This window comes from Tigriopus californicus, chromosome 7 (assembly GCF_007210705.1).
Source record: "Tigriopus californicus strain San Diego chromosome 7, Tcal_SD_v2.1, whole genome shotgun sequence".
Lineage (NCBI taxonomy): Eukaryota > Metazoa > Arthropoda > Copepoda > Harpacticoida > Harpacticidae > Tigriopus > Tigriopus californicus.
Window position 1 is genome coordinate 1903000 of NC_081446.1, and position 17958 is coordinate 1920957.

Sequence of the window (17958 nt, forward strand, 5' to 3'; positions counted from 1 at the left end):
TCATGATAACCCCAGATTGGCATAAGCTAAGTCAAATTACCTGGATAGTCCATGAAGTTATCAGCCCTGGCTGGACTCGACCGAGAGATACAACAAAGCCATTACGTCTGAAGCACTAGATTAAGTCAAGAGATATCTTCCTGACCAATTGATGACCGACCATTTGTTAAGTTGATTTCAAGGCTCGGAGACGGAGAGGATTGCTTTTTTGCCTTCAAATCAAAAGTTATTTACAGTATTTGACAAAACATTGATGACAAACAAGTGTGTGTACATTTTCGCTTTTTTACAATCGACCTATCGGGTGACTGTCGTTCCGATCATATACGCGTAGCTCTCGCTTTAACTCCATTCCCATTTCTGGTCTGTATCTCAACGTGGATTTCGTACCTCCGTGTCTACTGTATGCATGTCTCTGGCAATCTTCAACATATCTCATCCAATCCTCACCTCTCCGTTAAAAGGATGAGATGGTTGCAGATTTGGTGGCGTTCATCTTGGTGAAGTCCTGGTTGAAGACGGTTGTACGGGACAAAACAACCTCACCATGATTCACAACTTCAGGAGGCTCTGGGTTGTCTCGTGGTACCATGGTATCTTGCTTAAGCTAAGGGAGTTAAATGGTTGGGTGTCGTGGTAATGGTATGGCCACAGGTACACACGGTGCGGTTATTATTACCCCTCCTGGACCCACAAGGCACCCACCCACTTCCCAACTCAGCCGCGGAGTTTGAATGAAGCTCATTCATAGGTCCAGTTTGGGCGAAAATCTGACCTGGCTCTAGTAAGTTTGAATGAACAAGACATTCCGTTGGGTTAAGAAGTTCCTGCCAAACTTATGATCTGGACTAAGCTTCAAAGCTTCCCATCCGGAACTTCCGGCGTCTGATGATATCCGGGATATTATATAATCAGCCAATGTTCACAAAGGTATGTCTCGATTGGGAACGGAATGTTGGCTGTTTATTCTCTACTTTAGAGGCACACCTTGGCGATGGTCATTGGTCACTCTTTGTCACGGGAGTATTTTGGGCTGGCTAGGAGGCCACAGATTCGAGTGCCCTAGGTGCTTTCCTCGCCCCACGTTCATCACTTATTCACAAATCCGCGCGACAAGTGGCCAACTTGTTGTTCTCTCTACAACAACCCAGCTGAGCACCGTATCAGTTAGCCCCTCTTTCAACTGACACTCAGACGCAGACACGGGCATGGCCCTCAGACCTTGGGCTGCCCTTTCGAATACGGGCAGGCTTTCCGTGAACCAAAGCTGGTTTACGAGGGACTAGCGTGAACAACAAGCGCTTAACTGGAAACGCAGACGGTACGGCTACATCTTGTTGGAGGTGGCGCTAGAACAAGTACAAGCGCCCCTACGTTTTGTTCTGTTGGTGTTCTACAAGGGCCACAGGTGCCGTCACGAGTTTGGGTTGGGAGCAATAGCGCGGACTCGGGAAGAACTGGACCGGACTGGACTGTTTTCAAACGTGCCTTTGAATCACACCAACTCTGGAGGAGTACAGAACTACTATACAGATTCCTGGAACAAGAGATTGAGGCAGGAGTATGATAAAAATTGCAGAAGTTCACCATCGCTCCTTGGCCCAATGTGCATAATTTGACTGTGTTCTGGTGAGTCATCCAGTGGCGTTTAGTGTTAAATTAAGGTCCGAGAAAGGCCGTGGCACACGTTTATGGCTGGAGTATGAAGAGGAGGAACCTCTCCAAAATGTGAAAGTGGTCATTGAATTTTTGATATCATTCCCAGCGAGAAGATTGGCCCATCAGCCATTTGAAAGACATCAAGGCGACTTACTTCCCATCATCATCAACTCTGTCCCAGGTAAGATCAACTTTACATCCTTTTTCATTCAATTTATTTGGCTCTCTTTGGCTCAATCCTCTATGAGAACCCTTCCACGTTTTGTGCTCTTGACAAGATTAGATAACATACCGACGAGCCTTTTTTCGAACAATAAGACGAATATTATGTGGAGGATACTGCTGTACCGTACATCCGTTAGATAACATACCGACGAGCCTTTTTTCGAACAATAAGACGAATATTATGTGGAGGATAGTATCACCAGTTTAATAAAGACTCAGGTGGAACGGTACATGTAAAAGGAAAACAAAACACTACCTCATCATCCCTCTTTACCTCGGCATCAGAGCTGAGATAAAAAGTTGCGATAACATTCGAAAATTAAAATTACGACTCTTGTTCTCACGTTTGTATGTCGCAAGAGTGATTGTACCCCAACCATACAATTATTCACTTCCACAGCTCTTTATTGATGGCTGCGACAACCTGGGTTCATGATGTAGAATAACATCAGAATTTGTAACTCGTCTGGGACGAATCTTCAGCTAATTTTTTTAAGGAGGTAGGCGGGGGGGGTGTGGCAGATGGCAAGCGACCGACCGACCGACCTCCTTGAAGATAAAACTACATTTTTGGGAAGATTTGGGGTTGACACAGGAAGTGATACGGATTTATTTATCCACCCCTATTAGAAGAACAGCACCATCTTGCACCCTGGCAAGTAGTAAAAGTAAATTGAGAGCAGATCTTCATGAAACAGAAGATTTCGTTCGCCCCTGACACTCGGTAAAAAGAGTGAAGCTTTGGTAACAAAGCGGATTTGACAGAATTGCAGCGTTTTTTTCTGACTGACTGACGGTCTAAAAACTGGTTCTGAACTGCCTGTCAAGTCATTTTCGATTCACGAGTATGTTAAGAGCAAAGCTGAAGTTTCACAATCGTCACCAAGTCGACTGAAGAAGTAACATCACAGATGCGAGCTCGCTAATAATATTTTGTTTCCATCATCATTCGCTTACACCGCAAACATCTCTCAACCTCATTCCTTGACTGCAAACACAACCTTGAGTTGAGATGTTTTCCAGCCTTGGCCTTAGCCTCTAGACTTGACCCGATCCGCCCTTCTTTCGCTTCTTCCCCAAGGATGCTCAACCAATGGTTGTCTAAGCACGACCAAAAAAAGAGAGAAACTTCCAGTGGCGATTGTGAGTTTGCATCTAGTCTAAGAGTCACATCTGTACTCAAAACTCTTCAGGGCCTTCCCCCCTCCCCCCTCTATTCTGTACCTCCCCTATAGAACCTTTCCTCTAACGGCAGGGAAGTGGGATCCAACAGGTTTCAGGGAAAGCAAACTTAGGAACTTGGCAATACGAACCAACCAACCAACCGACCGACGAAGCGCCCTCATGTAAAAAGAAACCATTGAAACGAGATGGCTAGGGCGAGTGGCTCGTTAGGCTGGGAATTAAATTAGGACTCACGCCAGAGCTCCTATCTTGGATAAATACGTTTTTGAATGTGTAGATTTTATTATTAAATTTGGTGGCTGGAATGGCCTCCCGAAGGGTCTATGGGTGTAAGGCGTATTATGTCAAATTCCCCACAGAGAGCTCGCCCTCTCTTTGCGGAGAAAAGAGCTCTTGTATTTGAAGTGGGAGTCTGTGTAACCATTGAGACACAACTGCAAGCCACTGAAGGCCTAGACGAGAATGAGGAACAGTAATCCGCTCAGAAAACCAGCTGTTGCTCTTTGTTGTGAGGGGGAACAATTGACTGCTCCAAAGTTGGTCTCATCTGTCATTTCCCAACCTCTTGCATTCCAGTCCGGACTCTTTTCCTACCGCTAACGTTGCCTGACATGGGTATGATTATGCGATCCCAGGGTTTGAAAGGCTCCCTCCCCTGTGGGATCAGGGCGCCCTTAGCAAAGTCTTACGCTCGCCTGGTGTTCCAAGTTCCAGCCTTGACTCTGACAGCTGGGTTTAGTGGTACTGTAGATCGAAGCACATGGGCTTTGCAATAGACAGCTGTCTAGCTCGCTCGCTCTCTTTCAGCTGTCTGGCCAGGTCTACTCTCAGTTTTGAGCATTTCCCGGGAATTGGAACTTGTTGTTCCCTGTCTGTTCCACGGAGCGATGCTCAAAAGTTCGTGCTCTGGCAAGCGCGTTTCTTTGTGTCTCATGCCTTTATCTAACTCTTGCCTGGTTCCTAATCCCTTCAATTTTAATTCTGAGACTCATTGCTTCGTTCTTGAAAGCTTTCTTGCTCTCATTCAATCTCCTTAAAAGGATGCTGACGTGCGTGGTGATAATCTGGCTTTTACGCATTAGCTTGATCGTCAAAGATGGATTGATCGGACGTATTTTTTCCCATTCGCGTTTGGTTCCTTGGGCTTCACAATGTGTGTTATGAAAGGAGGTTCCAAGAAAAAAATCCCCATCGAACTGGAATACAACGGCATGAAAAATATGATGCACATCGGCAATAATCCCAACCATGCTTATTATGGCTTTAGACGGATTTTCTAGTTCGGTAACAGTAAGGATAGTCAGATAGTCAAACACCATGTTATTTGCGCCGTTAATTGGTGGGATTAAACGTCTCGCCTTCTCACTCTCGGTGCTTCATGTGAATAATTGTCTTTGGAAATTGTGTAAGAAGTTTAAAAAAAGACCGCCTTTATAATGTCCAAATGTAGCGCAAGTGAGTGAATTTGAAGCATACTTGCGAAGATAATCACCTTTTGAAATCAATCATGGTGAGGATCTAAGGCTATTTCTCGTAAAGAAAGAAGGACACGTTCCAAGTTTTTGGTAGTACATCGCCAGAGAATATTTTTACGTTTGGATAAGTCTGGAACTTTTAGCCTCGGGAAATTGTCATTGATCATAAGGCCTGTTTTCATCCGATTTGAATTGAATCGGGATCCTAGGTCACTAAGGGCCTATCTATGATCTCTTCCTAATAAACAGCATAAATTCTTTCTTCTCATTTCCCTGGTAACCAAACAAAAGATAATAGTGAAATATGGTTTTGTAGACGGAGATTAAATCTTCAAAATCCTGCGCAAACAACGTTTTGGAAATTCTGAAATATTAATAACTCTCTTGAACGCTCCTTCTTGTTAGGGCAATTTTTTTAAATCAGTTATGCGTTAGGCATCGCTTGATTGTTGTCGAAAGTGAACCACAAAGGTTCAAAAACCCATGGTTACCAACGAATGATAACTTGATCATTGCTTTTGTTTCTGTGGGTACGGAAGCTTGCTTCTAATTCTTTGACGTCAATTGAAAAAATATGGTGGTTTTGAAGCTAATTCCTCAATACATTTTTAGAAGAAGGTCAGTACTGCCGACATGACTCCATGGAGTCTTGCTTTGTTCTCGTATCCATTTGGCCACTTTTTCCGAGCAACAAGACGTTTTAAGTTGGCCAGTAATTCAAATGGTCGTGTTAACAGGCCGGAAAACTGGACCTGTTTGACTATGCACTGTACACGGTATTATCGCATACGCGTTTTCTTGTAGGGCCTAGGGGATTGAAATGTCCCTGGCTGGACCGAAAAAACAGCTTGTTGAATCCTCTAGGTAGGTCCACTGCTGCTTGGATGGCCTTTTTTGTCATTAGAAAGCACTTACTGAGTGTTTCTGTTTATACATGAATTGCCACAGGGAAAAGCGTGTGCTGTATTTGGTTGGCCTCAGAATGCGTCTACGCTCTACTATTCTCTTGTTATGGTGCTTTAGGTTGTGGAGCGGCATAACTGTGGTTCCTCTTGGTTCCTCGTGGTTCCATGTCTCCCACTTCTTGTGAAAGACCTTGGACTCTGTGGATGAGGCTAGGAAAGCTAAGGCTAAGGCCACGGCCACGGCCAAGGTTGTTGGACATGCTTCCTAAAAGAAAAAAAGGAAGAGCAAGACCCTTCCAATAGAGCTTAGAGGGAATGTAGATTGAGAAGGGGAGATGGAATTAGGAAGTTTTGAGTGAACCGCTCCCAAATGTGTCCAATGCTTGATGCTCCTCGCTCATAGAGGCCTTTTGGTCATGTGCGAGCATAATTCTAATGCATCATTATTATTTATTTTCACCGGTTCCATCCCCAGACTCATCTTCCAGTGTGAAATGAAACATACATGTTTTCGTTCCATACCAACGAACTTTTGGAAAATGATGTCCTCTAGATGTGGCTCTCAACAATTTGGGGTAACTGGTTTCCTCTCAGACAATAAGAGTAGATATGCCAGTCAACTTGATGTACTGAAGATACAAGTGGTCAAAGTGCTATAGAGGTTTTGCTACACATTTTCGATTCTCTTGGACAGGAGAGTGGTGTTCTAACAATAACATTTCATCTTTCAATTCGCTTCCCAATAGCATTGAAGAGTTCAGACTAATTCTGCACAAACAGGCCACGAAACCAGGTCAGTTTTGCAAACAGAATGGTGTCTTAATTGATATCTGTCTTGGCACGTAATGCATTTGAACGACCGAACTTCGGGTTGTTGCTCTCTAGTGTTGGAAAAAGGGCCTTGATTGGGACTTAATGCAAATATTAATGCACGGTCCATCATGTATTTGCCCATCCACCTTCGCCAAATTTTGCCACATTAGGATATATGTCGAAACCCTGCGGCCCCATCCCTGGATAGAAGTTTCCGGGTATTAATGTAGTTGCTGAAACTTTGAAGCCCTTGACAAAATTGCATTTCCCTCGATTCTGGGATTCATGTCCCCAGAGTTATTCGAATGACTTGTGTTTGTTCGTCCGCACATTGGTCCCCCCTTTTCCCTTTAAGCTGTTGGGAACCTGAACTCAAGGTCGAATGGCCTTTAAACAAAAGTGACTTTTAGCTCAGACCTTGAACTTTCTTCTCTCGTTCTTTTAAACCTAGATGTTACAATAATGATTTCCAAAAGAGAGATCAAACAGATTCTACCATCTTAGAAAAGACTCCAGACATCTGAGAGTTGAGGTGTCTTCGTGTCAAACTTGTTTGTAACTTTGGAAACATCCTTCTAACGGCTTCAAGTTCAATGCTCAACGTAGTTTTTTGTCGTCTTGGAACACTTATTTTCCTCTCTTGACCCATTGGATCCTAGAGACCCTCGTTCATCATGTGTTCTTGTTCCTGATGGTGGTTGCCATTTTCGATAGAACCAACTGGATTGAGTTTCCAGATGCCCTCTGATTAATGGTTGAAGGCAACTTGTAAATGAAAAAGTCTGTAAATTTGACCCTGAACGACTCCGGTGATTGAAATGAAAACTTATTCCATTTTCTGTTTGGTGGCAAAGTTCATTACAAAGCGAGTAGAATTTGTAATTATGAGACTGTACTTAAGAAAAGATCTAAACCATTCATTTCGAATACTAAAGAAAAGATCGTACACGTGTAAACCTTCGTGTAAAACTTCACCTAAAGAAATATGATTTTTCCCAAGCCCAGAATCAGCAAAAGAGGGGACAATAAATTTCCAATTATGGAGCTGTCAGATAAACTGCTCAGTTGAAAGAGGTTTCTGGCCAAAGGTTGCAATCATATACACAAAAAGCTAACAGAAGAAAAGAAAAAAAAGACCTTGCAAGAGCCCCCGTCGAATTTGGACTCCTTTGGCTTTGGGTAGAAAATCATTATTTTTACCAGATGGCGCTGACTTCCTGGGCCTATTCTTTTGTGCGATAATTTTTATTCCTAAAGAAAAGAAAAAAATGTTCGAATTGTAAGGTTCTTCTTCAAAATATTACTTCTAATGTAACCTGCTATATTGGGGCCATATGTATGCACAGACGTTTTGTGGCATATATTTGGGGAGAAAAAACACTTTTTCAAGTCCTACTCGAACTAACTCGAACTAGCCACTACTAAAATATTCAAAATGAATTAAGAGTGGACATATTAAACCACAAGGTCTCCACTCAATAATTAAGAACCCAATTAGCTCGTGACCAACCAAACTTGGTCGAGTATTCTTGCTTATAATGACCTTCGGATCTAATTGTACGGGTTAAATAAGTGATACTAGCGAATTCTTAGGAAAACAAGTAATTTGTTAGACACTGCTCTTGTTCACAAGACTTGAAACGAAAGAGGTTACTTTCAACACTAGTTTTCGCCATTTTCCGATGGTGCATGAGCTCGACCTTTTCGCATTCAACTTATATGAAGCTGCCCAGGAGGTTTGATACGCTCAACTGCGGCCAAGTTCAAATGATCTTGGCCCATGTTAAGTAAAATCAGCAAAAAAACAGCTGAACCTGAGTGCCACAAGAATAAAAAGATGAGGTTTTGGTTGATGTTGTGAATATCTTTATGGAACAGGACAGGTTGGTCAGTGTAAAAGGTATTCCTAGGGACTTTCAGGTGTCTGATGGAACCGTCTGGGATCTTGGCGTGGTAAAACGGGCTGCCCCAAATTTTCAATGCACCGTTTGTTAAGTATAGGTAGGTGCGGTCCAATTCTAAGTGTGTTATATGGATTTTTATGGCTAATTTTGTGAATATCTTCCTGCATTCCAATGTCATAATGGATGCTTTATCTAACCCCGGCCACCAGTGGATCTCATGGGAAATTGGCGAGAGCGATACGAAAATGTTTATTTTCGAGTCTTGTAACCTGGGCAAAAAATTCACCAAACCGTAATGAACCCACGGTCAAAATTATGCATTATCAATTATTCACCCCGGGTTGCCGTCGGTTGTTACTTTCGCATTTGATTTGAAGGGCGGCGCGTACGCTCAAAATGTGACAAAGCATGCTTTCCGAGGTACATTTTTTTACAAATTTCCTTTTTAGCGTTACCTCAATGTATTTGTTATGGAATAACTTGGTTCAAAGCACCCATAATTCTCGGTACGTCATTGTATTACGAACTTCTAGAAATACGGACTGGGAACGAGCTTCTTGCCAAATCAGCCTGCTCTTGATTCTAGCGACTGTAATCCACTTTTCGAATTAAAATAGTAAAATAAAGAATTCAGATCTCCTTAATCAAAGGCGAGTCATTTTGATATCATTTGATCATTTACTTGTAAAGCGGTTCGTTTCGAAGTTTTATATTGTTAAAAGCTTATGAAGGGGACCAAGCGCAGGCAGAAAATTCGAATTCTGTGTTGTGTTTATTACCTATCTTTGAACACATCTCATGAGTTCCCTAAGCATAGTTCTGGGCTCAAACTTGGCCAAGTTCATCGATTTAGAAAGGTCTTGTGGTCATATCAAGTGCTTATTTGGAATAAAGGGAACGAACTGTTTAGGAGATGATACATTTTTACTTCCGTTCGCATTCCACATCTCTAGAAGTACGTGATTATACCCATCACCAAATATTCCCAGGCTTTGGACATCTGGAAAGACGGACACAACGAGTTTTGTTTAAGATTTCTTGCATAGAACAATTATTTTCTCCTTGAGCTTACTCACATTTTCTACTGATTACAATTGCCATTTGATTTTTTTTGCATGGAGAACCCATGAAACTCAATTGCACGTTCTTGAAGTGTTTTAGCACTTTGCTGTTTCTTAAGAGACAAGGGGAAAGAGTTGCTTTTGGCATGGTAGTTCAAGTGTTTTGATGATTTTATTGGGCAAAAATTAATTGACTATTCTCATTTTGACGACTCATTGATTGCTCATTTGGTTTTAAGAGTAATCTTGTTTGACTTATCCCCACATGAACAATTTACTATGATGACGATAATGAAGCTCAAGTAGTTCAGGTAAATACAGGCTTGTATCATGAAGCGTCCTTAAATCGTGATCTAGGACCAACATAATAGACTATTTCAAATACAAGCATTACCATTGTAAGGCAATTAGAGTGCAGTGAACTAAAGGAAAAACAGCAACTGAGCGTAAAATTCACATTCTAGTTTAAGCATGTGGGCGGGAATATTTTTGTTTTCCCAACTCAGGTAACTGCTCAAAAATGACATTGAAAAATGTATCTTTTTATAAGATTTTTCATGAAACAACCAAACTGTGATGAAAATATTTAGTTCGTCTTTCTGAACCTTAGTCCAAGCAATTAAAGGCACTGTGTTATGATTTATCATGAGTTTCATAACCTTTCCATATGACCTTTTGAATGTGCTCTAGCGTCATATTTCTTTCCATGGTTGCTTGTCCATGTTGAAGACGTCCTTCCATATATCTAAGCGTTGGTAACACTTTTTGTATTGCTGGGGTTCAAAACGCCTGTCGATCAAATTGTGGTGGATAGACGTCGTCGATGATTTGGAAAATCCCGAAGCTGATTGATTAACGAGGACCTACAATTTGACAGACTCTGAGGAAAACAATAATGTGACACGAAAAGAGTTCTCAAGTTTCGCCATGTCTTTCTCATATCAATCTGCAAACTACTTCAAAACATGATCAGAGTGTGTCTCCTCAAGCGAAGAGGATTAATATTTGATGCATTTGTTTGAGCATATTAATCGTTATACATCCAAAGATCAGAAAGCATCTCTGATTGCATTTCCTCCGTATCTTGAGACTAATCCAGGTATCCAGTCACAGGCAAAGAAATTTGATTTTGAGGGCCTTGGTAGACAGTACACAAATAATTCCTATGTAGACAAAGATTGGAAGATGGGGATTGGGGATCTTCGTGTTGAATTTGTCAGACGGTGAGCCTTGCTTTGGATTATTTAAGGGGTCCAATTTCCAATAAGAAAGGTCTGGAGAAAGCAACGGATGAAAGTTCCAAGGCTCATTTCTGGGAAATTTTCATTCCGGCAAGTTTAAATTAATGGGCTCATTTCATTTGCTTTCCATGGATGAACTAATCTTCTTCCGAGGGCTAAGAAACAGTTTGAATAAGCTTGAATGAGTCATATGAGAACAAACTTTATAAATAAGCTTATCTACGAGGTGCGCACTTCCGAACCCGCCAATGATGGTGGGCATTAGATTGTATGTGAAGGAGTAGACATCTTACATTTCGTTGAAGGTAAAAGAGAGGAGGTAATCCACTTTCTGTACGTAGGGTAGTGACGGGAACGTTCAGTTCTCGGTCAGCCCTCTGGTGGTCCCCAGAACATTCCAAGGTTAGGGGGATCAAGAGCAATTTGCTTGATAATTGGATCCCGGATCAGTTTTCCAGGCTCGACCACGTGGAAAGAGAGCCCTCTCAAGATATTATTCGTTTACATGTACTTGAGTATGTTTCGAGTCCTATCTTGACCAGGCACGTCTTGGAATCGATTTGTGGACACATTGATTCTCACTCATTGAACCGTCAATCTCTTTTTTGTGTATGTATGCGTTGTGGATAAAGAGGTTGCGATCGTAAAAAATCGCCAGATTGATACAAATGAGTCATGCGCGTGTATTCCTTATCTTTTGGGGGGTTTTGCTGTTTTTGCGTTGCCGAAACCGTTCCACTTGAACAACTCGCCGAGTCTGTAATAATTATCAGCACTGATCCACATCGGTCAAATCTACTGAATCTGACACATTTAGTTGGAAAGTTTCTCTTCGTGTATGTACTTAGCATTTCTAGGAACACTCATCCATGTCATCCTTTAAGGATATCTGTCAGATGACTTGGTTCTCGGGGAAGTCCATCCCACCCACGTGGCCTTTTTCATGAGCCTTTTTGCCTGGCCAGAGAGTCACCAACGACTGAGGTATGAGGTACGCTCGTACCATCCATCCACTTATGCCGCAGAGATTGCTTACAATAAGCGAGTTCTTGGCGAACTTCCGTGAAATTGTGAAACAAGATCGAGTCCCGAGGTGTTTACGCCTCAAAGGTTGTGATGAAAGGTGGCCTTGTTGTACAGAATCTTAATTTGTTTATTCGCTTCCTTGAGCCGAGTTTGGGCTTTTTTCCGCCCTTTTTCGCTCTCTCTCCGTCTCTCTTTACCTCTTGTTCCAACTGACGTCACTCGAAGTCAACCTTCGCTTTGGCCTCTGGATCATGATAGTTTTTCTTGGTATCGTGACTCAAAGCGAGCACGAGGAAGGAACAAGGGACGGTAAACGAGAGAAAGCTGGCTTGAGGAAAAAAAAACACCGAAAGAATCGTCTGCAAGATCAGATCGTGGGTGTGCCAATAGAAGGACCTAGTCACCTGATTGGCAAAAGTTGATCTAGTTTGAATGGCATTTCCTGGAGATGTTCCTTGCTCATCAGCGAAAACAATTTGTTAATGAACTCCGCGCATTCCTCCGTACTAACTTGGTGTTTTCTCACACGACAAAAGAATGGTGTTTGTGTTGGGCGGGCTTGTGGAAGGTAAAAGCCCAGCAATTGCGGCCTTGTTATCGCCCTCCTTCTAGAAAGACCTGAGTTCGAGCAACATAAAGACTATTCTACGCACCACAGAAAGCAGAGAACGAGTAGAGTCGGTCGGCGTGTGTATTACTCAACTACCTACAGTGTACAGTAACAGACGTTCCGCCGTGCTCGTCGCTCTTGTATTAGTCCTGTAGTGTGTAGACCGACTCCTTCATAGGCCTTGTGTACCACCTCCTCGAGGCTTCAGCTCCAGCCTTTTGTCAATGTTGGCCTGTTATTTGTATAAGCCCAGATGTAGGATTCCTAGAATGGAGAGCGGTGGGCCAACTCTGAGCTTCTAAAAGGATGTGTTGCTTCCCCGGTTGAACTTTTGCTTAGACTTTTGGTGTGTGCTTTTAAAAGAACCACTAAATCCTTTCATACTCTATGTTACCATTGGGAATTTGGGTATTTTTATTAATAGTAAAAAGCTGTAGAAAAAGAAACGAAAAAGTACGGGAATGAAATGTAGTGGTGGTTCAACTCATTTGAAATGATTGAGCTTGAGCCCGAAAATTTGTATTAAAAAAAAGATATATTTCGAAGGTAGCTGGCATGTCGAGTCTCCTGTTTCAAAAGTGGCAAAGCTTACATGTCCACAAGACCTCATATGCTGACAAAGTCTGGGATATGTGGCCTCTCAATGACGTCACTCAAGATATGTTGTGCTTCGCTTACTAAGGTAGCAGCCATACTTGAAAGATGTCGAGGGAACCACGGAACAAGCGACTGACCCTCCCGAGCCCACTGCTGCTCGACGTATCAACACTGTTTTTGAGTCTCGAGAGCTGGAACACGGAGAAGCGCTCAGAGGAGCCAACCAACCAGGAGGAGCCACTAAGAGAGAAGGAGACGGACAGAGAGAGACGGAGAGAGTATTAGAGAGCGAGAGAAAGAGAAGAGCGGTCCCTAGCACGGAACAGACTTTATTCGCTTCTCGACAGTCAAGCGTGTCGTTCGTCCTTTGAAAAAGAGTGGTGGAGGAGTGTCCTTTGGACTGGCGTATTTCAGCTCCTCTAACGTGTGTCTTTTTCTTTGAATATTACAGATAAGGACGTAATTTGTTACCCATGGTCGGTGAAGTTCGAGAATCGTGATACTCGGGAGAGACGTGTCATTGTGAGACGAGTGGATCCATATCGGAAGAGAGTGTTTCAACGACGCAAAAGAATACCACTGTCAAAGACACACCTGATCCCAGTTTCGGGCTGGCTGATTAGTGAAATCTCTTTGGATTCGAAAGCATTGGCAGCATTTGGACAGAGCGGAAATTAGTGGCGGCTCAATTCCCGAGTTTGGCGTGTTGTACTGGACCAACCTTAAGACGGATTAACAAACAAAAGATTACGTGATAGCAAGTGTTGTTCACAAACGGATCCCCAATCCAAGATGTAGGGATTCTATGCCATGGAATCAGGGCCCAGAGATCTGGCTGCTGGAGTGTCGCATAGAATGACAGGGCTTGACTTGGGGACAAGTGCTAATCATCCTGGTAATAACACCCGTGTCTCGCCCCCCATCAAACTCCGATCATTTCCTAGCTCGTCGGATGAAATGCTTACAACGCCCAAGTTCTTGGCCGATTCCGGTGGGGGCTTATTGTCCCCCCGGGGATTTCCTGCGAAATTTCAGTCACCTCCCGCTTTGTTGGAGAGCTCCAAGAACTCCGGTGGAGGGACGAACTCTTCAAGTCGAGTATCCCAAATGAATGGCATACTCAAACAGGATGACATGCTCACCACCCCAGTTCTCACTACTCCCAAGACTTCTGACCTATGGCCACAATCCGCCAAAGATGCCTTAGGTATGGATAGATTCCCCTCAGAAAACTTGTCGAGTCCAGATCCTCTTGAGCTTGGTCCGAGAGAACCTCCGCGGGATCTTCCTATGGATTCAGAAATCGGCCTCAGGTCGCCGTGTGACGGCCTCTTGGCCAAGCGGAGGAAATTCAAGCTGAAGCAAGCGGCTTCTAGTAACAGTGTCAATTCTGACTCGAATTCCTGTGATACTCCAACGTCTCAAAACAGCCCCAGAGACTTGAGCGTGGTTCGAAGTTCGGGTGAAGAGCCCCCCTCATGCTCCTCCAGTTCCTCAAGTGGTCCCCGGGTACCAGAGCGAATGGATACGTCTGAGATCAATGAACCCGTGGCCAAAGCACCTAGGCGGTCAGAGCACTTTCGGTTGAGCCTAACGACGCCTCATACCTCCTCCTGTGATTTCAAGCATCCAAATACGAAGCCTGAAAACCTTCGCTTTGCCAATCCTATCTCAATCAACGAGGGCTTTGATCTACCATCCCCCTTTGTTCCTTCCCCACTGGCTGTCCCCAGTCCCAATTGGAATGTGGTAGAACGGTATCTAGACGCAGATTCGCTCAAAACCCCCAAGCAATTGGATAGCTCTGTTTTTGACTTCTTGTCAACCAATCCCTTGACACCTCGGTCGGCCAAGTTTAGGGACCGATCTCCGGGGATGGACCGGGTTGGATGGGATCAAAGGCTCTCCCCAAGGTTATCGCCAAGGTTTCCCATCCCAGAGGCTCCCACAGACCTGAGTTCAAAAGACAAGAATGCGTCCTCTGGGGGAGCCAGTGGTGGCCCACCTCCGTATCCCGCAGAAGCAGAGGATCTCTCCATGGGAGCCTCCAAGGCCAAAGTGGGAGCATCTAACAATCCCACGCCTCCCTCAACCGTCGCTGCCTCCAGCTCAAATTCGATTGTGTCGCCCACAGGATCGGAGATCTATAATCACCAATTGATCTCCTTGAAACAAGAATTCCCCCAACAGCACCTGACCCCTCCACAAACCCTTGACCCTCGTTCCCGAACCCCATCAGGTGAAGTGATCAAGTCTGAAGTCGTAGAAGATTGCGATTTCCCAAGACATCCCAATCAAGGGTTAGCTCATACTTCTTTTAGTGGCGCTCCTCATCATCTTTACCTACCCTCTCAACTGCAATTGTACCATCGGCATTTGTACGGTAGCAATGAGGAGATCTTGGCCCGATCTCGCTTGTCCCCGGCACCCTCCCACCACTCTCTTCCTCCAAGTTATGACTCTCGGCCGCCGGCATATCACGGTTGGGCGTCACAAATGGGACCAATGGTCAATTCCGATCTCCGTCATAGTAGACCCCCAAGTTCCCAAGGCCAACATTGGCACGATGAGGAACACTCCGTGTCTCCCCCCGCCAGCATGGTTTACGCATCTCCGGCCAAGATCAAGCAAGAGGAAGACGACCTTCAGCACCCGCATCACCACCTTCGCCCAGACGAGATGGGGCAGGAAGGCTTGCCAAACGGCCATTTGAAAAGCAAACCAAGAAAGAAAGCACCCAAGGGAAAACCTGGGAAGAGTCCGCCAAAGAACCCAAATGGCACCAAGCGGGTCTACTCCTGTCCTCATTGTCAGCGCTCATACGAGTGGAACTACAATTTGAATCGCCATCTCAAGTACGAATGCGGCAAGGACAACGCTTTCCAATGCTCAAAATGCGGGCGTAAGTTCCCCCACAAACAGAATTGCGTGTATCATCTGAAGCGCAAACACAAGATTGAGTGCGACACCATTGATCAATACGTGACTTCTGGTCTGGTGGTTTTCCTGGGGACGCATATCCCCGGGGGTTTGTCGTCGGATGGGTCTCCTCCCAAATCCAGTTCCTCTGCTTAAGCATTGTTTCATATCAGATAGAGGCGTACAGGAGAACTTTGGTTGCCATCGCTACCAATTATGTACACGTGCCATTCGAATCCAAATCAATCTCGATAAAAGAAGACGACAACATGTGTTCTTAGAAATCCAAGATTTCGGCACTACTCTCTTACATCATCTTTTTTCAAAGCGGAGTCCTTTTTGAGTTCACCCGCCCTCTCTAATTTTTTGATCAAAAACCGAAACCGAATGGGCTTTAAGAAGCAACAAATGTATCAAAAAAAAGAGTTATCCCGCCTGCTTTCTCGCTTTTTGTTGTGTACAAAATAGTTCTGATTTTCTCGACCCTCCATCAACAACTTTCTGCAAACCCCAGGATGAAATACTTTCATCGTTTTGTTATTACCTACTGTTCCATGGACCGCTATCGTGGATCTGAAAACAGACTTTGATCCCGGTGATTCCTGACTTGTGTAAGAATTAGTTCAAAAATTGTTCTCCATTCCGTACAAAGAGATGATGAAAAAGATTACAATTAATTTTCACTGAGTGTCATGATCTGTCACCCCTAAATTTCACCCCCTCGGCCATCATCTATTTATATGTCATGTCCGTGCTCCCTTTTTCCAAACAGAACCCGATATTTTCGCATCAGATATTTGTTATCTCGCTCGGCCCGTTTTCTTTGGCACCAATCAAAATCGACTGGGAACAAATGGATTCCTCTTTGTTCACAAGTGACTCGCGTGACGAATTTTTGATCCAATTAAGCGAATCCAATTATGCCGATGGTGAAAATGTGATGTTTGTAATGCCTCCTTCAATAAGTGTCTCTCTCAAACCCCCTTTCATCTAAGAGTTTATTCTTTATGATACATACACATCCATAACAAAAAAAACACATCCATAAACACGCTTTTGTGTTACAAAATGTTCAAATATATCTTTTGCCTCTCATGGAACCAATTCTCGATCCGATTTATTCTTTTCTCTCACTAGTGATCCATAAAAGATTGATCTCTGGACGACGTCAATTTACCAATGTGAGGAATACGACACACTAATGGCAAAGCAAGAGAGGGAACTTAGATTACTCACATTACATATTACCTTGGTTTATTTTTCATGTTGCTATAGCTAACTACTCCTTAATGTCTCCGGTTGCTAACCTGGCATTCTAGCTTGATCAAGTACTTACCTCGTTTGTTCTTGATAAATTTCTCTCGTTTCTTCTTCTTCAGATATGGATTGGATGGAACAAGTGTTGATCCACCCTGCTATCAAAATGCTTTCATATTTGTAGAAAAGAAAGTGCAAATACATAATGTCAAATACGAGTCATAATAAATAGGCATGCTGGTAGACCTTTGAAGAACCTCAATTAAAGGAAACGTGGATCAAAGTTTAAATAAAGAACAAGCAAGGGAAGCTTTGTTCTCTCAACTTTCGGCCAGTTGAGAGTAATCTTTGTGTTGTGTTAAATTCAAACATTCGTTTTATTACTAAAAATCATGCCACTGCCGGATGTTTCGCCGTGTTTCAAGCCATGGGGAGATATTTTAAATCGAAGCCCTTAAAATCTATGAATCTATCCTTTTTCCTGAATCTCGGTATGACTAGTAAGAGATGAAACGTGTCCCAAGCAATCAAATCTCGTCAACTGAAGATTTGTATCAGAACTTAGCCTAAACGTAAGCACTCAAATTGGTTCTTGCCCATTTGTCAAAAATAAGATTTTTTTTTTAAGTTGCTTAAATATAGATTATAAGAATCATATTGGGACATTGAAGCAGGAAATGAAGATGACGTCACCATCGAATTTTGAGAGGTCATTCATACATTTGAGGCTTAATAGTTCTTGGTCAAGGTATTAAACCACAGTTCCTATTCATCTATTCATGTGGCATTGCAATTTTATTAAACTGTCACAGTATTTTGTCGAATATTGCGCGTTCTATCTTGATTTTTAGTTTTTAGTACCTTTACTGTATTGAAAAATACCCCAATGACCTTCCAAAACTTGTGCCGACATCATCAGACAGCTGCTACTTGCAGGAGGCAATAAATTGGTTGTTGAGCACAATCTTAACCATCGATAGATTTTGCAACATGAAACCATAACAGTAAAAATATCGATTGGAATTGTGCTTTTTATCATTTGGTGAAATTGCAAAAGACACGGCTGAATTTCAAAAGATAT

General features: G+C 43.2%; 1 protein-coding gene and 1 long non-coding RNA gene across 2 annotated transcripts; one reads left to right on the plus strand and one right to left on the minus strand.

Annotated features, from left to right (window-relative positions):
* Positions 1-1462: 1462 nt before the first annotated feature.
* On the plus strand, positions 1463-16720 carry LOC131883104 (uncharacterized). The gene is made up of 2 exons (XM_059230456.1): positions 1463-1840; positions 13153-16720. Exon 2 carries the CDS (start codon positions 13512-13514, stop codon positions 15774-15776), a length of 2265 nt encoding a protein of 754 aa, XP_059086439.1. The 5' UTR covers positions 1463-1840; positions 13153-13511; the 3' UTR covers positions 15777-16720.
* LOC131883105 (uncharacterized) lies at positions 9381-12004 on the minus strand. Its single transcript, XR_009373580.1, has 2 exons — positions 10762-12004; positions 9381-10090 (listed from the first exon to the last, which is right to left on the minus strand). It is a non-coding gene; the product is annotated as an uncharacterized LOC131883105 (long non-coding RNA).
* Positions 16721-17958: the final 1238 nt, after the last annotated feature.